At 31.1% G+C, this 24,456-nt stretch overlaps 2 protein-coding genes across 2 annotated transcripts; both read right to left on the bottom strand.

Moving 5' to 3' along the window:
* Window positions 1-790: 790 nt before the first annotated feature.
* Window positions 791-4,966, bottom strand: LOC114193585. The gene is made up of 9 exons (XM_028083448.1): window positions 4,649-4,966; window positions 3,541-3,768; window positions 3,264-3,385; window positions 3,042-3,102; window positions 2,671-2,811; window positions 2,204-2,311; window positions 1,835-2,063; window positions 1,498-1,752; window positions 791-1,382 (listed from the first exon to the last, which is right to left on the bottom strand). The coding sequence occupies exons 1-9, from the start codon at window positions 4,814-4,816 to the stop codon at window positions 1,300-1,302; spliced, it is 1,395 nt and encodes a 464-aa protein (XP_027939249.1). The 5' UTR covers window positions 4,817-4,966; the 3' UTR covers window positions 791-1,299.
* Window positions 4,967-10,805: 5,839 nt separating this feature from the next.
* Window positions 10,806-14,197, bottom strand: LOC114193768 (endoglucanase 11-like). Its single transcript, XM_028083700.1, has 5 exons — window positions 13,828-14,197; window positions 13,495-13,707; window positions 13,156-13,356; window positions 12,611-12,865; window positions 10,806-11,659 (listed from the first exon to the last, which is right to left on the bottom strand). The coding sequence occupies exons 1-5, from the start codon at window positions 14,080-14,082 to the stop codon at window positions 10,988-10,990; spliced, it is 1,596 nt and encodes a 531-aa protein (XP_027939501.1). The 5' UTR covers window positions 14,083-14,197; the 3' UTR covers window positions 10,806-10,987.
* Between the last annotated feature and the right edge of the window lie 10,259 nt (window positions 14,198-24,456).

The following is a 24,456-nucleotide window of genomic DNA, read 5'->3' as shown; positions in this document are numbered from 1 at the left end:
TTGCCTTTTATGGCGGATATTATATTAGGGTAGGCCAAAGGTAAAATGATAAAAATTCACTCTTTTTATGAGTTTTGTATGTTTGAAGTTTTTTTTTTGGGTTAACACAACATAAAAACAAAGAAAGAAAAAATAATGATAGTTTCTGAAAAATTTAAACAATTCAACCACAATTAATTACTTTTTTCTTTCGTTGCGTCTATACTCTCCATTGATGATAAAAAAAGTAGGGTTAGATTTTAAAATAAATAAAATACATAAATAAGGTTTGTAAAACATAAAACATGATTTTAGTTTTTCGAATATTAAAATAAAAATTTCAAAAGTCATATTTAAAAATAATGCTTTCTTCTTTTAAACCAAACAGATAAATTATAAAGCAGTGTTTTAAAATATGGCTTTTTTATTTAAAATCGTGTTTTGAAATACATTTTGGATTTTTATTTTCTAAAACCTATCTAATTTTGTAAAATTTGTTAAAAAAGTTGTCATAGCTATGGTAAAAAGTCCTCTTTTTCTTAGCAAATAAATGTGTGATAAACTAGCAAATAAATAAAGTCCCATAATGTACATTTGCAATGTTCTTTTTCTTTTCTAAATGTGTGTCAAAGTGCACAGTAATCTTGAAAACACATGCTTTTAGAAAATAACAGAACAAAAATTTATGAAATACTAACAAATAAATCAAATAAGGCATCAAATAAAATGGTCAAAGCACCAATAAACTCACAAAGCAAACCTAAAACCCAATTGGTTTCAAAAAAAGCTGTTTCTAAAATATTTTCTCACCATTTAACAATAAAATTCTCATCCAAAACAAAAACAGTAGAGAGATTTTTCTTATATACTTTAGTTTCCATCTAGTTCAACTAACCTCTCCCTCACTTCCTGTTTTGTGTCTTGCACCACCCTTCACAAGCTATCTGAACTGAGTTCAAATTCTGTACAGGATTTTTTGGTAATATCCTCTGCTATGCTTTCAAAATACACTAATATTGATATTTAAAAAATATTTTTAATGTAATTTAAAACATCAGTGTATTTTAAAAATACATTTAAAAATACATCAGAGGAACAACACACAAAAATCTAACAGAAAATCTTGCTTAGCTACGTTTGGAAAACTAAACAATTTCTGAAAATGTAAATCAAACACACCCTAATTGCCCATATTGATAAAGGATTGATTAGTGGAAACAGTAGAAGAATTCTATACATCTTATTCACCTATAACCAGATGTTAAATCTACAAAAAGGAGAAGAGATAGCACAAGCTCCCTTTTGCTGACTGTGCTTGCATCAATCGTGCTTTCTTTTGCAGCCTTCTAGTCTGAAAAGTCTGAAGCAAGTGTAAACTAGCACTAGGAATGCAACAAGAAACACTGCAACAAAGAAAGACTTCAATTTAATCATCATACTATAATACTAAGCATGCCACATACAAACTAAAGGATCACTTGCTTTGTTAGTGGAACTTAGAACTTAGAAGTGACTTACCAATTAAGGTGCAACAGAACAAGATAGCCAGGCGATATCTTACAAACCATGGCAGACTAACTTCAAGGGTGCAATGCTTCTTATTATCATTTCCTGCTTTTTCTCTGCCAAAACTCTCTGAATTTGATGATTGCAATTCCGTCAATGAAACATCAACACCTGTAACCGTGATGCTCTCTTTGTCCCTCACTTTTAACTTCAGAGTCACTGGGTGAGAGTCCCAATCTATTTCAATAGTTCCAAAGTTTGGCTGACCTAATGAAAACCCACATTTGAAACATCAAAAACATGAAAAGCAATATAAATATCCTTACCAAAAATAAGAAGAAAAGTTTACCATATATGCAAGATTTGTATCTGCAGTGTTGGCCCTTTACTCTCATCGTCGATGGGGTCAACAATGCAACAAATCTCACAAAAGAACGCAGGAAATGTGGGACAACTTCCTCTACTGATTGAGTAACCCCACTTGAGGTTACATCATAAAGTGGATAGCCAACAGCACAATCATATCTCGTGATTTCCCCAAAGTGAACATCTCCACTGAGAAAAAATACTCCAGCTCTCTGCATAGAAAAGACTAATGAGAAGTGAAATGAGTACTCACTACACAAACATAAATGGTAACAATGTAAATTCCTTTTAACAAAAAAGATGTAAAAGATAGAAAATAGAAGTAGAATATGAATGTGCTGAAACTTATTACCTTACTATCAGCTATTAATTTAAAAAGCCGGTCTCTTTCCTTTGGAAAACGACCCCATGACTCCATTGCAAACAATGGCTGAATGGTTGCTGAAAGATTTGATATAACCTGACATATAGATTAACTATATAATGTAACATAAAAACAAAGCACCACAATCAATACTAAAAAAGGAATGTACAAATGATTCCTTACTAGCAACATAACTTCAAGCACAAAAACATAATTATATTGAGATCAGCAAGATTTTCATAAGAAAAGCACCCAGAGCAGTAGAATGTAGAAAAAACTTTCTAAGACAATAGAATAATCATTTCCAGTTAAATTTAAATATACACTGTCAAAAACACAGGCATAATAGTTGATAATGTAGCCAAAACTCAAAGAGCCAGATGTCATAAAGAATCATTTGTTTATTATTATGAATAATTTTGAAATATGTCTAGCAGTATTACTAATTGTAGTACCTGAATAGAAGATCCAATTATGGTAAGAGCCGTTGGTGGACCCTTGAGCTCTTTTTCCAACCACAACCACTGTGAATTCCCCAAAATGGTACCATCACTTCCTACAGGGTCTCTGTGATATCTAGTATCTAAGAGTACAATCTGAGAAGTTTTCCCCAATCCGCAATAAAAACAGTGTTAGCACAAGATGGGTGCTTAAAAGTCAAAACACAATTTAAAAGCAACTCTCAAGTCTTATTATTGACAAAAACAAAGTGAGCTTTTCAACATCGTGTAAGACATTTAAAAGGATCAAGTAATGGCTACCATTCTACCAGAGGACGATTATAAAGAAAATTGAGAAAGAATATTACATTAAACTTGGTCAATACCTTGATATCTCTACCTACAGGACCATACGTATATGATGCATATACACCAGCCTGTTTCCTCCTGAAATGAGAAGCTAGGGTAAGTATCTAAATCAAAATCTGCTTTACCCCAATAATCAAGAGAATGATTCAATATGTTAGGCAGAAGAAATCAAATAACACAAAATGCATGGTTAAGATCAGTCCAACATGATAATGCATCAAAGGAGATTATCCACCCACCGTGGGCTATCTTGAGGTTCATCCAAGAAATCAAGAAGCAACTTCTGGTTGGTGATTTTTCCTTGAAATTCTTTTCCTGCATCATTTAATCCATAATCGTGATCATCCCATGTACCAATAACCTATCAACAAACCAAATGTGAAAGTCAGGCCAAGATACCAATAAACACAGTCACCATTTTAGTAAATCAAACCACAGACATTTCAACAATGTGCTTTTTCAATATGAATCTGAACTAGAAAACAATAACAAATAGAAAATCTTAGAATGAAACACCTTAGCGTTCTGATGAAGTCGAATATAGCCAGGACTAGACTTAGCCTTTTCATATCTAGCCTTCATTTCCTGCTCAGAGGAAGGAACAAATCGTGGAACATTCTTCCATGGCCCAACAGTTCTTTCCCGTCCAAATATTTTGAAAGGGCGTTTGAAGTCCCCGTAAATGTTATCACCCAGCCATATAAAAATTTGAGGACGGAAGTCAACCACTGCATCCCAAATGGGCTGGCAAACACACAGAAAACACATATGTTAATGATCTGACATGAAGAAGTTAACAACACCCTGAAATCGTAGCAATTGAAAGCCTAAATAATAACAGATATTAGGATTTTAGTCTAAAGCTGTCAAACAAGAAACCAAAGTACGATTTGTAAACCCAAACTACAACCAAAGAACACAAAAGCTTAGCCCTGAGATTTCTTGAATTTAGTTGCAGCAGATGAAATACTATTTGGTTGGCTTGATTAAGAAATACTATAAAAGACCATACAGTTGCATACTGCCAAGTACAGCGTAAAATAAAAAGTTGTCTAGTTTTGGTTCAGCATGACATGAATGATTGTTTTTCAGTGGTAGAAGTGTGAAATACACCATGAATTGAATTTGTCTACTGCATAATGAATTTTTAATTCTTCTAAAAATTGGGATAATACGAAGTTTCAGATGCATCTCACTCTTTCGTGAAAAATTATATAACCAAGAATTCTTACTTACAAACAGGGAACAGGTTCCAGAATCCAAGGAAAATTATAAACAGAAACAGTTGGTTTGTTACTTGTTACATAAAATTAATCAAATATCTTTTGTTCACAGAATTTACATAATTGCTGTGGTTGTTGTTATTGCTGTTTCTTTTTTAAGTTGAGTACAAAAGAACTGCAGTTCGCTTAAAGCTGACGTGATATTGGGACTGCAACAGCATGTTAGTACAAGAATTGAGATATCGTGGTTGGAACAAAGAAACAGAATAACTAGTATATCAGTTCCATTACACGACACTGCAGCATGGGTAAAATTAAAACAAAGAAAAGACAAAACAAGAATAAAAAGTTGAAAAAATAAAAAACAAAAAAGCATGACAAAATAAGAAATTTTTTGAAACCTGAGGTGCGCTCTGGTTGGAGCATGATCCGAAGGCAATTCGGGAGACCACTTGTTCCTGTTTCTCGTGACTGTCGGAACTGGTAACGGTTACTGTAACGCTGACCATTCCGATCAAAACGACGGCGTTCCACCACCGCCACCGCCACGGACGTTGATCGATGCCCATTTGCCCAAAAACCACGACTTCGAATTCAGTTCTTTCTCAGAGATCATAAAAAGGGAACTTTCTCACAATTTGAGACCAATGGCAGACACAAAATGAAACTTTCGGTTGTTATATAACCAATTTCTTTTCTCTTTTTTTTATAACTTTCCAATAAAAATAAACACAGCATTGAATGAAACATTTTTCAGATTCGGAAATAAATATACGTTATTTTTCCGAGACAAAAACATCTTTTTTCTGCAAGAGATTCTCGCAAAGTCACTTTTTTATATAATCTTTTCAAGACAATTTTTTTTTTCCGGAAGAGGTAGTCACAAAGTCACCTTTTTTCTATAAAATTAACATGATTAGATTGGAAATAGTTAAGTTTATTCTTATTATATTTATTGGTACCAAATATCTTTTAAAATTTATTACTAATCTTTATAAAAAAAAGTAAAGTAAAATATCCTCATTTCAAAACTCTTCTTAATCGGTTAAACTTAAACTTGAAACTTCATTTAAAAATTTAAATTTAAATATACTCAAACCAATGCTATAATCTAAAAATGATTAAGAATCAATATCCATAATTTTTAACTTTTGATTTAATGTAATAACCACATCTTCCATGCGTAATATTATTTCGTATAATCATATATTGTTAGTATGATAAATGCATTAATTTTAGAATGATTATATTAAAACCCATGTTCAGGACTATTTTTTATTGATGGAAAGGATCAAACGTAAACTATTTTTAATTATGGTTTATATGTACTTAAATATACTTAAATATTGAATTTCATTGACATTTGACAAAGCTTTTAGTACCATCACCATGTCTGTCTGTCCACAACACAGTGAAGCAACTTTATTTGTCGCACTGATTGATTGGTGATGATGACGATGGAGTCTGCGTTGACTGTAGTTGACCACTGACCAAACATGGAACCCATTTATCCAGTGTCCTCCAAAAGCATTCCTCAAAGGCAAGAAATCTGAACTTGTGCATTGAAACAAATCCAATGTTATCACTTTCAACAGTTACATTGCCCAAAAAATTAGCTTCCACACACACAATTGCATATCTCTATCCTCTCTCTAGCTAATAGCAATAGCATTCATAATTGAGTCATCTTTTTCTTCCTCTGCTTTTCTGTTGATTTGAGTTTTTTTGTCAATTTATTTTGTAATTAAAAGAGTGAAATAGTTAGATCTTTATATAATAATTTTGAATACGATGTATGTTTAAATAATCATTTGATCATTCGTTCGTGATCGTTCTATTTAAGATGAAACATCTTTTACTGTATAAATGGATATATTGGTTAAGAGTGACAGAGTTTTTGCAAGAATCAATACAACAATGTTATAGACTTTTAGAGGCTAAAATAACAGGTGATTCATTAAAATTAACATAACACGTTAATAATGAATTAGATAATGATTCATGACATGCATGGCTTTTTTGAAAATGGTTATGAGCACTTTCGCAATGAGAATGAGAGTTTCCTTTATACAGAACTTGTTTACGTGGAATTACTTACGTTTGTTCAAGCAACTTTTGCAACTCTTCACTGATGAATGATAGCAGAATGAGAAGGATTTCATGGCACCCAGTTGAATAATGATAGCTCCACAGTTATAAACTTGGATGCCACAACCATTAGATCAAGGTTTATGTGTAATACAAAATTTCTTCTTATATTATCCAAATAAAATTTTCAATTTGATTGAAAAACAACCTTCACTGTACTCATAATATATATATATATATATATATATATATATATATATAAATGTTTATGTTTCGGTTCTAAGTACAACCGAAGCATAAAAATTTAAAAAAATTACAAAAGTGCTATCGCGTCTTTATATGTCTCGTTTATAGGTGAACCGAGACATATAGGACGCTGTAAAAAAACTCATTATACATTAATGAAACTAAAACTTTGATAATTAAATTTTAAAAGCTAATTTAGATATAATTATAATTATTTATTCGTAATTATTTTAATAACTAATATTTTTTTATTTTGTAAATTAATATTTAAATTGTTCAATGACTAACAATTTTTTATGATTAAAATTGATCGTTAATGAAATACCGATAATTGTATTTGAAAGAATGAAATTATAAATTCTTGTACAATATATAATCCTTTTGAACTAAAATTTTGAGTGTTACTAACAAACTCTTTTACGATATTATTTGAAAGATTAAAATATAATCATTTTGTTAAAAATTATAAATTAATGTTTTCATACGTAACAGTAAAAAAATCATGACAATTAGCATTTGTTCAATTTTAGAATTAAGAAAATGTTATTAAAATATTAAAGGAAAGATGCACACATAATTACTTTCAAATTTTTTAGTAAGAGCCACTTATCACTTTGAGAAAGAAATTAAAAAGGAAAAGAAATGAATAAAAGAAAGTTATTAAAGGAGATATTGTAACATCTCAATTCCAGCAGTTAAAACTAATGAAAATAGAGAGTTTCATCGTAGTTTCAAAACAGATAATCCAGTGTACACAATATATTAATAAAGTCTTACAAAAGATATGACTTAAACTAAACTAAACTAAACTAATAATAAACTATATACTTAAACTAATCACTACTAAAGCTCCTACTGGAAACAACCTCCTCAACACTAAAACGATGACTCTTCATCCTCCAGAAGTGTCTTTGACACTGCAACCACATCTTCTCATATTCCAACTTCATACAATTTCACCACACATATTATTAGTCATAACAATTCATGCATATCATAACTAAGTTCACATTTTAACATTTAAACATAGCTTCATCCATTAGAAACAAGGGAATAACACTCAGCTGCAGGGTTTCTCACCTAAGGTCTCGCTCAAGCAAAAGGGCTCTCTCGCTGAGGCGAGTCATTCTTGCCTGAGCGAGGCTCGAAACAGAGAACAACCCAAACTCGGGGCTCTCTCGCTCAAGCTAAGTTGTCTCGCTTAGACGAGAGTGACTCTCGCCCAAGCGAGATTGGCTCGCCTAAGCGAGATCTCGCGCAGAGACAGGGGATGAGTTTCTTGTGTTTTCGCTCAGGCGAGAGCTGCTCGCTTAGGCGAAAATACCAGGTTCCCAATCTGTTCTCACATGCAACAGTCCATAAATCTAGCACAATCCAATCATACACTCAATTACACAATTCAAGCACTCATACAACACTCAATCATGCAATTCAAAGTCATCAGAATGATTTCTATACGAAATTCAAGCAAAACAGTTAGCTTCCCTTACTTGTTATCTTGTTTAGACAGCTTTATAAGCGTCAACGCCTTAAAAACGTCAACACCTCTAACTTCACAGGATGCTCTATCTATACATAGAAACATTACAAGAACGATCAGGACATACCGTTATGATCACTAATCAGCAGAGACTCATACTGATGATTAAAACGTCGCATGCAAGCGGAAGAGGGCTTGCATGCAACAGAAAACAAAAAGACTAAAAAAGAGAGCGAAAACTCAACTTACGCCAACGGAGAAACTGATCGGTCCAATTTGAAGAGCTCGCCGAGAGGATCAATCCTACGGTCTTGGTTCTTCAATCAGACGACCAGAGAGACAAAACCTCTAGAGAGAAGTCAGAGAACTCTAGAAAAATAGTTTCTAGAGAGATTGTGTGTTTTAAAATAACGAAACTCGTTTATAACAATTCTATTTATACTAAAACCTTTTAATATTAAAATAATCAAGTCTCACTATTTTTAAACCACTATCACTTTTAAAACGCAATTTTCTAGGATTTTACAGATATGAACAAAATAATAGTATTGGTTAGTAGCTATTTTTTTAACTATTTATTATTATTATTATTATTATTATTATTATTATTATAACATAATTTAATGAAATAGAAAATACACCTATAATTATAATTATCAGAATTTGGATTATATACAATAACAATAATTATGGGTCAAATAATTTTTTTTTGTTAAAATTAGTTTTTTCTTGAAATTTTAAATCAATTTAATTTTTTACTTTTAAAAATTTATATATTTAATTATTTTAATTAAATTTTGGTAACGTTTCAAATAGTTTTTTTTAATTAATATATTATTAAAATAAAAATATATCAAATAATATCAATAATTAAAATTAAATTAAATTAACTCGTCAAATAACTAACCCATGAGAAGTAAAATCAGATCACCAGAAAACTCCTTTTATTACAGCTCTGATTATTTTCCTCTTCCTTTAAACACTTTTGAAAATTTAAACTAGAATTATGATAGTAAAAAATAGTAGGTATAATTAGTCGTATAGTACCCAGTTTGGTGCTGGAGTTTCTAATTGGTACCCGGTTTTAAAAAACTGTCAATTGCATACCCAAATTAGTTTAAGTGCACCAATTGAGTCCATACCGTTAAATGTTCCCAAACAGCGTTTAGGAAGTGGTGAGGTGGCAGTGCAGAAGGGATACGTGTCAAATAATAACAGATGTCTGGTTGAAATTATAATTGTACAGTGTTCCACATGGTATTTATATTTAAAGAAGATTGACCCTCATTTTTCATTATCTTCTTCCTCTCCTATGTTCTGCCCTAATCCAGTTTCTTCTTCATCAATATTCGGACAGTTTGTTGTGCCCTAATTCAGTTTGTTCTTCCTCTCGTTTTGTGTGTTTTTGTTTTTATTTTGTAAGCAGCAGAGTGGTGGCAATGATGTATTTAAAGGGTGCAATTACTTTTGTATTCACCTTATCAGCCAAGGCCTCCTCACCATCCCCAACACAAACTTCTTCATCACCCACACCATTCTCCTTATCAGCCAACTCCTCTTCACCATCCCCAACACAAACATCTTCATTAGCCACTCCATCCTCGCACTCAACAACAACCTATTCTCCAATATCCCCAACTTCACAAAAATCAACCCTAACATCAAAACCCTAATCACTAAATTAGAGAAAAACACAATACCAACCTTTTCGTTATCAATGGCCCCAAGTCGCTCTCAAGTCTCCACTTCAGTGTTCGAAAGTCGCCTTCAATTTTTCCACCACTTCGCAAAGAATCCTCCACCAGTTCGTCTCCCCTGCGTCACCTTTCCCCAATTTCACGTTTTTATCACATGCTTCTGTGACTTCTTTTTTAACTTCGTCGCCCTTTTTTTTTTTAATTTTCGTTCTTTTATTTTTTAAATTTTTCATTACAAGACATATTTAATTTTCTTCCCCAGCTTTCCACGTCATTAAAAATTAATCTCCACGTGTTCCAAATCTAATTCACAGACCAAACAGTATCAGTCAACGTTAACCTTTCTAACGGCGTCAACTTAAATGGACTTAATTGGTGCACTTAAAATAATTTAGGTAGATAATTGACACTTTTTTTAAATCGAGTATCAATTAAAAACTCCAGCACCAAATTGGGTACTATACGACTAATTATACCAAAACAGTATCATTAGTATGTTCTTTAATAAGTTTTTATTTTAATTTATATATTTTTAGCCATTAATTTTAATCTAATTTTTTAAGATAAAAATGTAAGACCGAATGTTTTTAGTTTTCCGTTTGAACATAAATTGAGATATATATTATCATTTTAATAACATTGCCTTCTGTGGAAATAATGTTCTTGTACTGTACTAAATCGTGTAAGCATGATGGTTCATTATTATGAAATCACATCAATCATCTTTATTTTCTATGGTAATTATTATTCCACGCTTTTATGTTCTCATATCAGAATGTTTCAGTTTGGTTCGTAAATATTCATAAATAGGTTATTCTATTTCTGAATTTCAAGATATAATTCAATTAAAAGTAAGATTCCATTTTTCTTTATAAGCTTGAAACACCACTGATAGAAAATACTGCTGAAGCTATATGTAGCAAAAGCAGAAGACAATTGCTTTCATTGCCCTTCTTTCTGCTAAACCAGAATTAAATTGTGTTGTCCATGAACAACCATGAACAAGAAGCTGGTATGAATAGAGAAATGGTATTGATGTGTCTGAGATGATAAGAAACGAAAGATAGAGTTTTTTATATCTATACTGTAAGTACATTTGAGGCCAGAAAATCTCCACCAAACTATATAAATCACTCACCAATGAGGGGAAAAAAACGAAAGAATTGAAAAGTTATTGGGTTTTGACTTTATTTATGATAACATATACTGTATAAATAATTTAGTATATATTATTTGAAGGAAGCAACCAAAAGTGAGTTACAGTCATGAACTGTTTTGTGGTTTTCTATATGCAAGAACTTTGCAAAAACACCAACTAAGGGAGCAGTATTATATGTGCATGCTTCAGTCTGCATGAAATTGTTCCTTCGATCCTCAAAATTGTCTTTCCCATCAGGCCCTCCAACCAAAGCCCCAACAAGAACATTAGGGTTAGGTTCTTGGCTACTATACCAGTTATCATACCCTTGGGTACACCCTATGAACCCTTTATTCCTTTTGTATGACACAATGGATGCCCCTCTGTGGTGCACCCTTTTAGGGTACTTAGGGCCATACCCTACTAAATAGCTCATGTTCACGGGATTAGACCCCAGAATGTAATCAACCTGTGATTTAGCAAAACTGTGAATTTCTTCATGATCCACTGTGCCTGTTTCGCAGTTCAGCTTTTCATTTGTGTTCTCGAGGAAATCAGAGTATGTTGAAAGCAGAAACGCTGCTGTCGAAACATATTGCATGTTGTTCCACTCTCGGATATAGAGCAATCCACCAGGGGTTCGTTCCACGTTATCCTTGCTGTCGTTGTTTTTGTTCAGACATGAGCATATGTAGTACTCTGCTTTTGATCTGTATTCTTCAAGTATAGCCATATGCTTCTTCTCTTTTTCTTCTCTCATGAGCTGCACAAAAACATGAAACTGTGCTAAATTACTGTTTCTTAACCCACTTCTTGCTTGTTGACATTTAATCTAAGTTAATCATTCCTTCAGAGAGATTCCATGATCATTTTTTTCGATGTTCAAATCATACTCTGTGCAGTGCAATCCTTATTCTCACCAATAAAATGTACACATGGGTGGGGTCAGGTCTAATTATAAAGTTCAACTGTTTAATTGAATTCGGTTTTCCTTACATTAAATCTGTTGTTGTTTTTTTTAACTGATCCAATGCAGATTAATAATGGGTGTTATCTAAACACAGTTTTCTGTTTGGATATCATTCATTTATGTGTCCTCAAAAGACAAAAATAATGATTTTTTGTTTTTATAAGAACTCGCATGGCGGTAGAGAGAAAGACGTACACGTACGTATTTTGTGCAAATGGGGTACAGCTAATTCCTGGAATTATTTTTGTTTTATTTTATAGTATTTTAACTTTTCAAAACTAAAACACTCCTATTTTGACCATAATTTTTTACTTATATCCATTTAACTTATTTTTCACATGTTTGATTTCTACCAAAAAACCAAAGGATGTCCATGTCCTACCTCATTACTCATTTACTAGCATATTTATTAAAAGGGTTAAAAAAAAAAGGGAGTGTGCAATGAAGTGAGGTGTTGAAGGGTATCTGTACTTAAGGTTTCCAACATTGGGCTCAACCATAAACCACACAACTTTAATTGCACCCTGTTGCAAAGCTAAAGCAGTGGCTGCACATGGCTTTGTGCTTGGACACACTTTATAGTTTCTATGTCTTTAATATACTAATTAATATACCTTAATTGGTGCATACTCCATGATTTTGATTTTTGAGGTTAGAAAAGCAAAATCTAGACAAAGTTGGATTCACATAAAAGTAGAAGTCACATGGGAGAAAATGGAGTGAAGAATGAGGAAAAGTTTTTACCTTTGAGAGCATGAGTTGAAGACCAGCATACTTAACATCCCAGCTGAATTCTGAAATGGACCAACCAGTGCCACCAAAGGAGTGAGCGTTGGAAAGAACGTACTCAAAATACATTTTGTTGTCGGTGGCTTTGTAAAGCCACGTGGCAGCCCACAACAACTCATCCATGTATCCACTCACCGACGCATAGTAGCTCTTTACCACTCCGACACTAGCATCATAATTTCCCCTATACTTGTCCCCAAACTCGAACAACTACAAAACACACACACAATAAATACTACTGTTCATTCATTTAAACATTCAATTCTCATTCTTAATCTAATCCAACCATAAAAACTGTTCTATTCTATTCTAACTAAAACTCATCAGCAACAACACTGGTTAATGATCTTAATTAATTTCTCGTACCCAATTATTAGTTTTGAAACTGAGATTGTCACACAAAAGCGCTCCCACAATTATTGTTAATCATGGCACCTAGTCAAAAACCTATCAATCAAACTTTAATTAGCACTGGCTAATTTAATCACTCGCTGACTCACCTGCAGGGCATGGTGCAGAAGCAAGTGAGAGTAATGTGCGTTTGTTTTTCTGAACACAATGGATGCAGCTGCCATGGCTGCTGCCGTCTCTCCGGCCAGATCTGAACCGGGATTGTTCTCATCGATCTTAAACGCCCGCCGTGAAGTTGTCATGTCCTCTGGCCGTTGCCAACAATAATGGTCAGTGTCACCATCACCCACCTGAAAAAGATCATTCATTTCAGACTCCCATTGAATGGAAAACACAGATGAATTGGAATAGATGATAACAGTTGTTCTTTCTTTGATAACAGTATATCAGAAAGAATCCTTAGGACATTTTCTGTTGAATTAGTATACCTCAGCCCATAGGACATTTGGGCTTGTGTGAGCTTTGATGAAATAATCAGTGCCCCATTTGATGGCTTCCAATGTGTGTTGTAATTCACCTGCCTCTTCAATCTGTTGCCTGTACTCTATGGCACTCCATGAGAGCATTGTGATGGTGAATGCCATTGGTAAACCAAATTTGACATGATCCCCAGCATCGTAATACCCTCCTACCAAGTCCACCTACAGAAACCCAAAGAAAAAAAAGTTATGATTTTGAGAGGGGATTTGGCATAGCAGGAAAGTAAAAGACAAAGCTTGATGAGTTGTGGCATGTGGGTATAGTTTAGGATTTGGTCCTACCCCTTCTTCCAAGCCATCTGTGAGGCCAGAATGGTCTCTCCAAGTGACACGCTGATTGTAAGGTATCCTCCCAGAGCGTTGTGCTTCGAAGTAGAGAAGACTCTTTGAAAGGGCATCAGCGTAATCAAAAGCTGTGGTAGTGGTGAAGAAGGTGGAGATTAAGAGGGTGATGACAAGACAACAATGCTGTACTAGGAAGCGCATGTAGGAAGTTCCAAAATGGTGTTTCTTATGTGGTTGTGTGTCCATCTCCATTGCCTTGCCCCCCTCTTCCCTCCTAGAGAGATTTTAGGAGTGGAGGGAATTGGTAAAAAAAAGGGTGAAGACTCACAACACTAGAGCCCCAAATGGGAGTTTGAATTGTGTTTTAAAAGGCTGAGATATGCCTATGATGTAGCTAAATTAGGGTGGGATCATTTTGGGAGGGAGCCCCACAAAATGAGAACGTGAAACTATCCCCACAACTTTTACTTCTTTCTTGTACAAAGGGTGAATTTTGCAGCACTTGATGTGCCTCTGTGTACCAAATTAGGAAAATAAAACCACCCTCTGTTGACTCTTGTTAAAATTCCACTGTCATTTCATGCCACCTCCTCTGATTTCCCTTCATTTATTACCAGCACAGTTTTTTTCCCTTTACTTAATGCACGATTCTTCCATCTCTACCTTCTAACTTGTTTTTCTCGCTTGTTTTTCTCACTTGCTTTAAATATTTTGTATTACTTTACCTCCATTCAGTGTGATTTGACCTTGGTTTCTTTCATATACTAATAATCATGTATATTCAATGTTTCTTATGAGATGAAATAGGTATAGCACACGATAAGAAGTTGAAAGAGCAAAAACGTTTTATTTGAATTGTTTTTTTTATAGTTGAAAAGAAAATAGGTATTATATAACTATCTGAATGGTATATATGTGTGTGATGCATAGCTGGTTTTGGGTGAGAGTAGAGGTTGGAGAATTAGAAAAATCGTAGAGTAATTGGAGTCTGGGAGGATGCGAAGAAGGGTTGCTAAGTAGGCTTCATAAATGTTGCAATGTGCATAGAGAAGGGTGGTCTATTTGATATCTTTCTAAATAGTTAACACGTCAATGTGCACAAGTTTTTAAGCTCACCAAAAATCCTTCTTTAATGGCTAAAGTTGGTCAATTTCTTATATCAAAAGCGATTTCACTGCTATTAACAGATTGCGTTTCGCAAATCATTGTTAATCTCCCCTTTTTTTTCCTTTGCTTTCTTTATACAATATCACCTGCAAGGCCTTCTTAATCGTATCACAATGATTCTCTGTATGTTTCTATTAGGTTTATACAGGAGAAAGTCTAACCAAAGAGATACAATATCAATAAAATCTGAGTCTAATCAGGTAAGATATTGACACTATTCTCAACCCAAAATCTTAAGGTGATAGGTTTATAAACCTTGATCCTTATATGTGCTCAATTTTTTAATTTTTATTCAGTGTAAAACTTAGACTCACAATTAAATTCTGAACGGGTTTTTCGGTATTTAGATCCAAACACTCTTCTTTGGTCTGCAATATTGCATGTAACTTCTTTTCCACTCGATTACAGGTAGTACACATACATTCGGGTTTTATAGTTAATGATTTTCATCACGAAAAATGATGAATTTTTAATGAATTCATAAAAGGATCATCGACATTATAATTAGACAGTAAGATCTATTATTCAAATTAAAGAACACCGAAGAATATTGCCACTGAATCTACAGTATTATCTATTCGTCTATTAAGCCTGAACAATTCGGTCCTGATACAGCCAATCACACGAAAGAATAATTAAAATAAATTAAAATTTATAATATAAATAGACACAAGTATATATATATATATATATATATATATATAACAATCAATTTATATCTTTATTAATAAATTTATCCCCACAAATACACAATGCATTCCCTATCTCAATGAAAAATCGTCTGAAATTTGTATCCCAGTTAAAGTATTTTATACTTATATAAATAATTAAAATACTTATTTTTTACCTCTATTAAACTAACAATTTTTTACCTACTTTAATAAATAAATAAATATGTGTATAATCAAAATATATTTTAAGGTAAATTTCTTTTTTTTCTCTCTTTTTCTTAAGTTGATTTTGATATCAAAGTCTAATAAGAGAAGTTGAAAGTTTGACCTTACATCTAAATTTGTTTATGACAGTACCTTACGGTAAAAGATCTGAATTGTCTAAATGTGACTTAGTCATAGTAGTATATGTTTTGTGCAGGATATTATTTGACGAAAATTGTGGAATTTATACCTTTACGAAATGTAAAGGTATGAAGTTTTGATAGTTTGATTCTTAATTATAATTTTGATATTGTAAAGGTTTTTGGAATGTATTGAGTTATGTTGTGAATTGTTTCAGGTTTAAAGGTTGTGAAAGTTGTTAATAAAATTGGTTGGTTTGAGTTTGAATTCGATTTGAATTTAAGTTTGAAAGTCTTTGAGATGTACACTGATTTATGAATTCAATTAGGGTGCAGGTTATAATTGAGCAATTTAAAGTCATGTTCACCTTTTAAGTTTTTCAAATATCGAAAATTGATATATTGAGACTTTTTTTATTTCACTGTGTATTTGACCATAAATTTGTAAAATATCGTTTGTTGAATTTCTTTTTTCAAAGTTGGGTCAAATTATTAAGATAGAAGATGACATTACAGGTGAAGTTGTCCTCCATCCAGCTGGTTTTTATTTTTTTTTCGAAAAAGCAAAGTCGTCCCTACACAGGATGATTTCTGTGTGTGTGAACCCATGCCTATGAATATGAATTGTGCAGTGCGGATTGCAGCACCACTTGCCTCCTGTATCAGCATTTTTGGATAAAGCAAAGTTGGTATTAAAGCATACAGTTTTCAGTATGAAGTCGTCACCACTACAATCGTTTTCCATTAAATGGTATATTGAAGTTGTCACCATTGTAGTCAGTTTCACTTTCCTATATAAAAAAACAGAAACCGGTTAGGTGAAGGACGACTTTATTTGTAATGTCCCTCCATCCTAACGATTTGACCCCATTTGACAAAAAAAATAAATAAATAGACTATTTTTATAAATTTGACTTCAAATAGATCTCAAATACAAAAAAGTCTTATATTAAGTTTTGGATAAAAATTTGAAATAAGTTGGACTAGTTGCATGAAGTAAACTATTTTGACATTACTTATTTTGTAAGTGTGGTGAGTAAAAACAAACTGAGATTGGAGAAAACTAGACTCACAAACATTTAGTTACCTTCCACCCAATGTCAACACCAATTTAATATAAAAAAATGATATTTATTACTTCTAAATAAAATGAATACAAAATTAAATATCACATTAAAAAAGTTATCAAATATTGAAACAAAAGTCCTAATGAGCCTATATGGTATGATTCTCACTACGAAGAGGGTTTTATTATAAAAAATCTTTAAAAAATAATGTAAATATTATGTAAATAATTTTTTTTGTCTAATATTAATTAGTACTAATGTATTTTTTAGTCAAATGTTACATTTAAATAATAAAAAATGTTATAGTTACTAATTATTAAAATCTTAAAAAATAGTTTATTTTTCTTTATCCAGATCTTATTATTTATTGATCTTGATGTTGTTATTATTATTTTACTTTACTTTTGTACTTTTGTAACTTTTTTTAATTCGTGAAATTATTTTGAATGTATAAATTCATAAAGTTTTTCTAGAATCTTTAAATTTTTTAAAATATAAATCATCAAAATCCTCACTACAAATTTTAATCATAATTTTAACAAATTATGAATCATAACAGTTTTACACATTCTCTTAAAATTTACAAGAATTTTTAATACTAAAATAGTCTTATTAAATCGTAATCCAATGTTTGAAAGTTAATGACTTTTCTACAAATAAATAGACATGAATTTAATTTAAAATGATACTAACTTTTAATTAGCAATTTAATATTTCGTAAAAGGAAGTACTTGAACTAAATGCATTCCCGCGTAGTCCGAAACGAAAGATAAGAATTAATGTAAAATGTGTGAGAAGAAACAAGAAACTCATCATCATTCTTTATTATTATACCAATCAACTAAAGATTACGGATAACAGCACAACAAACATCATAATTACTCTCGAATTAATAAAAAGTAACATAATAATAATAGCATTTCAAAAGGTTAATTCTCCATCTTCCTCAAAATAAAACTCATGAACACCATTACGCACCCTGTGTTTAGGGGAAAATCAAGTAAATTTTAAATGATTTTTATATATTGACAAAATTAGATTATTTTTCTTATTCTATTCGAAAATTTTTATTATTTATATTTTATTATCTCTATTTAATATTGTTGTTATTATTTGTTACTATGATAATTAAAACCTACCGCAATTTAAGCATATCGTTATTCAAATTTTTGTCATTATTATCATTATCGCTATTCAATAATATTATTGTTATTATTAACGTATTAAATTTAATATAATTATCACAACTTCATTAATGGCATATCAATTAGAGCGTCATTAATATCATTACTATCATACTTAATATAACTATCACTATTATCCTCAATCTTTTCATTATCACAAATCATTATTTAACCTTCATTATAATATACATTAAATACCAAATACGAATATTGTTTTCCCATATTTTTATTAAATTTATATCGAAACAAATACTCAAGTGTATATTACATAATCATAATAACATAAATGACATAATATAATGTAGGAATTAGAATTATGGTTGTTGTATCTGTAGAGTGAAGAAATTATTTGAACTTGAATAATAAATAATAGTTTTTTTTAAAAAAAGGTGAGTTTTTTGGTTATTAAGACGCACCGACAAATTGTTTATTCCACGCTGCAACATCCAAATCTCCGACTTTGGCTGCTGTCATTATTCCTTCCACTGTCTGATTTCCATCACATATTTGGATCTACCCTCAAAATTTATCCTTTTTTTTCTTTTTCCCATTTCAGCACAAGAACCCTAACAAAACGTGAATTCAATTCACTTTTCTTACAAACGTGTCTTCTTCCCCAGACACCACGAGGTTTCATTTTAGTCTAAAAATGTATGCTACCAATGATAAATTAATGCAAGTAAAACTTTCAAGAGAATTCTTTTTGTATGTATCTTTTATGCTTGTTTTACACAGATAAAGAAAAGTTTCATCACTACAAACAAATGGGTTAAATATCTCTTTATTCATTAATTTTCAATTTTCAGTAAATTTTGAAATTAATTCATTTTAAAACTTTGAACCAATTTAATCCTTTATTTTTCAAAATACGTAAGTTTAGTTCTTTTAATCAAATTGTTTTGGATAAATTTTGAGTTGTTTATACTGTTTGACACATTTTTTCTTTAATGTTAAGTCAAATACTATTATGAAACACGCTTGAAATGTTAAATAAACTAAACAAAATTTGATTACAAGAACTAAATTCACGTATTTCGAAAGATGAATGACTAAATTGGTTCAAAGTTTTGAAATTGACTAATTTCAAAATTCACTGAAAGTTAAGGGACCAAAAACATATTTAACCCAAAGAAATATAATGGAAGCATCGTATTGTTAGAAAATGTGAGTCTAAGTCTCATATTGAGTAAAAATGAAAAAGTAAAATATTATATAAAGATAAAGATCCATAAACTCATTGTCTTAAAATTTTTGGTCGAAAGTGGTGTCAATATCTTATATAATTTTATATAATTGGATTCGGGTTTTATTGATATTTGTTTTTCCCGGTAAAACTTCCTCCAACTTCCTCCTTTGTATACCTCACACGTATCTCATGCATGTCAAAAAATAGTCCCCATGTATACTAATGCAATAATCGTAACATAATTTTTGATATCAATTAGTTAACTGACATCGAATATATAGTCATCAATGTAAATTAATCAAATATTAAAGTCTGTCATTGCAATTAATTTAAGAGAAGAAATAGAAAAAAATTAACTTGAAATGGAATGAGGCAAGATATAAAGTACGTATAGCCATAAAAGAATACCTAATTAAGCTTCCACATGAGAACTACATAAATGATGTTCTTCTATATAACTAGACAATGTGTTTATCCCTTCTTTTATCAAAGACCCTATATGGATGACTTCCATTTTTTCTACAATTTTTTTTTTCACACAAATAAATAAACAAATTTGCAAATTGAATAAATTTTTTACTAAACTGCATGAATACTTTAACAGTTTTTTTGTTTTGTAAATAAACTTTCTACCTTTTTTTTAACGTTGACAACCATCATCTCTAGAAGTATCTAGGTTTTTATAAAAATAAATACAAAGGAGAAAGGAAAGATGGAACACGAATATAATTTATTCTAACTTTTGCAATACACACTTAAAGAAAATAAGATGAATTAAATATAACTTATAAATATTAACATTTTAAAAATTTAGCTTAGACAACTTCTAGAAACATTATAGAACACAAAAGCATTGATGAGTTTTGAGTTTTCATGTGGTAAAGAAAGAAGAGATCATTTTGGACCACGAAATCATGTTATGATCATACCAGTGAGATCTTTCTAAGATTTTTTTAGGAAGAAAGATGGGGTAATTCCCAACCAATAATATGTTAGACACATTTAATATAATTTAAACAATAAATAAATTATTCTATATGAATATTAATATTGGTATAAATTATTAATTTTATAAAAAAATACGATCTATTATTGGTTTTAGCTTTATTATGAATTATTATTTTATTTAATCGAATTTATTACGATTTGTTTTTATTTTATTCTCTTCTACTTATAAACACTGTTTATTTGCACGCACGAGGGAAAATTACAACAAAACAATAGCTTATATAAAACTGGTGTTCAAATTTTAGTTTTCTGTTCTTTATTGTTTTCTAAAACATTAGTGTTTATAATATTCAAAAATCATTGGTTGAATATGATAAATTAAAAAAAAAAAACGCATAATATTTTATCTTGTCATGATAGAGGTGTTTTCTCCCTACGAACAGAATTCTGTATCTTCCAACCCAGATTCTTTATAATCTTTCAAAATTTAATATTTTATTTAATATTTTTATTTTTTCATAAGAAATGTTTGACTTTATTAAAATTTTCTATCTTATTTTAAATAAGATCATGTTAGATATTATTACGAACTTTAACACTTTTACATACAGACACCTCGATAAATATAAATTATTTATAAAAATTTATTAAATAAAATAAAATAATATAAAAGATGAAGAATTACATCATCAAATCCACGATAAAATTTATATTTTAGTATCTTCTTATGAGCCACGAGTTTTTGTTACAATGGATCATACTTGTCCCACTCATTTATTTCAACACAAATTTTCTTATCTGCTCATGGGTTTACCTGGTCTAATTTAGCTACCAACACAAATAATAAACTCGAATATATTCTTGGGTTTTTTCTAAGACATATACTCTAAGATTTGAGTTGTGAATATAAAAAACGTGGTAACATCTTCAATACAAAATGTTAATTATATATGCGTTTATGGAAAATTGAAAAAGAAGTGGCAGTGTTTGTTTGGTTATTAAGCGGAAAATGGAAAATTAAAGATAGAATTAGGCGATGATTAAGCAGTGGTGATGACGGTGAGGTTGTGAATTGGTCCACACGTAAGACAGTGGCTTTAAATGGGTTGGTATAGCTGAAAAATAATTGCGAGACAGACCCAACTACGTTAAGAGCTTTGGAGATACTAATATTGCAGTCGGTGCATTTGGTGGCACAGTTTTTGAACTCTGAATAAACTCAACGTGTGTGTATATGTGTGTGTAGTGTAGGCCAATGAAAACCTTTCATCACATGTTCAAAGTGGTCCAAAACCAGATCTTTGTTTTGCCAATTCAAAATTTCTATTTCCAAGTCTCAACCTTAAACATGCAATTGTATATAAAATATACTAAGAAACATATATTTGTTATTATTAATACTTTTATCTTAAACAAAAGTATTAACTTTGTAAAAAATAAATAAATTGTAGAGTGTTAAATTTGTTAATGAATTGATATTCTTCTCATTGTTTTATAAAAAGAAAAATACAAAAGCATGATAGGAATACAGTCTATGACAAAGTATTAAATATAAATTATTTTCATTGTTTAATATTTTATCAATAGATAGATTACGATATTTAGTAATTAGTAAAAGATCTTTTTTACTTATATAACTTCTTAATTTCTTTTTCATTCTTTAATTTTTTTTATCAATAGATGGATAACTGTGAAATCCCTCTCTTCTAATCTTTTGGTCTAAGTATACCAGTTCACCCCATACTCAAACAAAACACTTCCCACCCACAAAGTTTTTCCCTCAATTTCTCTTCCAAACAGTAACCTCTTTGTTACCTCTATAACTTTGATCCTTCTCTTTCTTTTGCAATCAGATTTTGGAGAGGAAACTCCTGTAGAGCTTCTTGTTGATTTCACTCCCATCTTCCTTCCTCCGAGTAAGTCAATCCTCCTATGTTTGGTTTCCATTTTGCTTTGAATTCGAAGTTCTGCCTCTGTTCTGGGATTAATCATAGGTTCTTTCTCTCCCTGTGTCCTGGTGATGTAATTTCTTAGGTTGAATTGAGGTTTCCGCCCTTACTAGTTGAGGTTGATTTCATCAAGCTTAAAATTAGTAGAAAGATAAGGGGAACTAACTGATTTTTTTGAATTTCGTATAGAAACCATTTTGATGACTTTGATTGCATGATTTGTGCTTGATTGATGCTTTGATCACCTGTTTGTGCTAAATTGGAATTTTTGGTTTGAATTTCTGGGCTCTGCATGTGAAAACGGATTGGGAATCTGATGTTTTCGCCCAAGCGAGCAGCTCTCGCTTGAGTGAAAACACCAAAAACTCATCTCACCACTGCGCGAATTGTCGCCTAGATGAGCGAGTTTCGCTTGAGCGAGAGGCAATCTCGTCTAAGCGAGAAAGCTTAGCCTAAGTGAGAATTCGCTCAGTTCCTAGGTTGCTCTCTGTTTTGATTCTCGCTCAAGCAGGAATGATCCACTTAGGCGACAAAACTCTTTTGCTTGGGCGAGACCCTCTAGCTTGAGCGAAAACCACTGTAGTAGAGTGTTTGTTTTCCTGTTTGAGATGGATGAATTAATACCTTAATGTTAAAGTGTGAATTTGGAATAATGATATGCATGAATTGGTGTTTTGACAAACATGTGTGGTTTAAATGTATAAATTGGATGATGAGAGATGTAGGTGGCCTAGAATTCAAAGGGGAGATTCTAAAGGGAATGTTTTTTGTGTATGTAAGGACATGAGGACTCACTATTAGGGTATCATGAAACCCGAATAATCATTCACGCTCAGCTAGAGCATAATGGATTATGTCGTGAGGAGTAGTAGGAGGTCCTAGTATTTGGACTTGATCAAGTCTTAGACAAGAAGGGGCCTTACCTTGTGAGTGGTTGGGTGATAACCCCTTGAGGCCAAACTCTGCAGAGTTTGGGAACCATCACAGGTGCATGCCACCAAGAGGTCCAAAGTTGCTTACATAATCTAGATAATTGAGTCTAGAGTCATGTATCTTTCCTGTGTTATGGTGATTTAAGTGTTTTTGTTGGAAATGTGAAAATTAATATGGTGTTTATAATTGGATTGTATGTTTCTTTTAATAAGATAAACTTACCCTTTTTATCGTTTCTATGTGTTTTGTGTTTGGTTTCTTTTCTTGCAATAATCCCTATTGTGTGAGCAGATAAAGATGCATGTGAAGATACTCTCCTCTTGGATAAGAGTTGAGACAGTAGAATGAGGTCTCGATAGTAGTCTCTGTTTTGTGTTTTGATTACAGATGAAACTTTTTGTTAACTCTTTCCTAGAATAGGTTGTACATATAGTTGGTATTTTTATAGTTATTTGGATGATTGTACTAATACTCTATATTGGCTTATTCCTACTATCATGATATGATGTTTTATTTAGTAGTATAAAAACTATCAAATGAGATGTTACAATAACGATATTTAATAATTAGTAAGAAATCTTTTTGACATATTCAACTTCTTACTTTTTTTTATATATTTTAATAGTTCTTTAAAGATTAAATATGGTTTTAGTATCTCAGCTTGTGGTGAAATTGAAATTCGTCCTTATTCAAAACTTTGATATATTTTGTATTCTCAAACTTTAAAAATGAATGGATAGAGTCTCTTTAATTTAACTACGTTAAATTTTTTTAACGTGTTAAATGTGTTTCATGCTAGCATTTAAGTTGTTTATGTCGCTTGATACATTCTTGGTTTAATATCAACTAGAAAACGTGTTTGACACATAAAAAAAGTTTACATAATTGGATTAAAAGAACTATATTCATTCATTTTCATGGATAAATTTTAATTTTGCATCAGACTAAAAATATATTTAACTTTTTTTTTTAAAATTAAAAACTTTTTTTTAAATTAAAAGAAATACTTATCATAAAATTTAAAAAATTATCTATGTTTATTTTATAATTATTTTTTATAATTAATAATATTTTTTAATAATTATTATAATATAATTTTTTATCATAAAAAATAGATATATACATGTTAATATATTTTAATAAACAAATGAAGAATAGGTTCTCTGCTGAGTATTTA

The sequence above is a fragment of the Vigna unguiculata genome, chromosome 8 (genome assembly GCF_004118075.2).
Source record: "Vigna unguiculata cultivar IT97K-499-35 chromosome 8, ASM411807v1, whole genome shotgun sequence".
In the NCBI taxonomy this organism is placed as follows: Eukaryota; Viridiplantae; Streptophyta; class Magnoliopsida; order Fabales; family Fabaceae; genus Vigna; species Vigna unguiculata.
The sequence above is the reverse complement of the archived record's forward strand: the minus strand, read 5'-3'. Positions and strand labels throughout refer to the sequence as shown.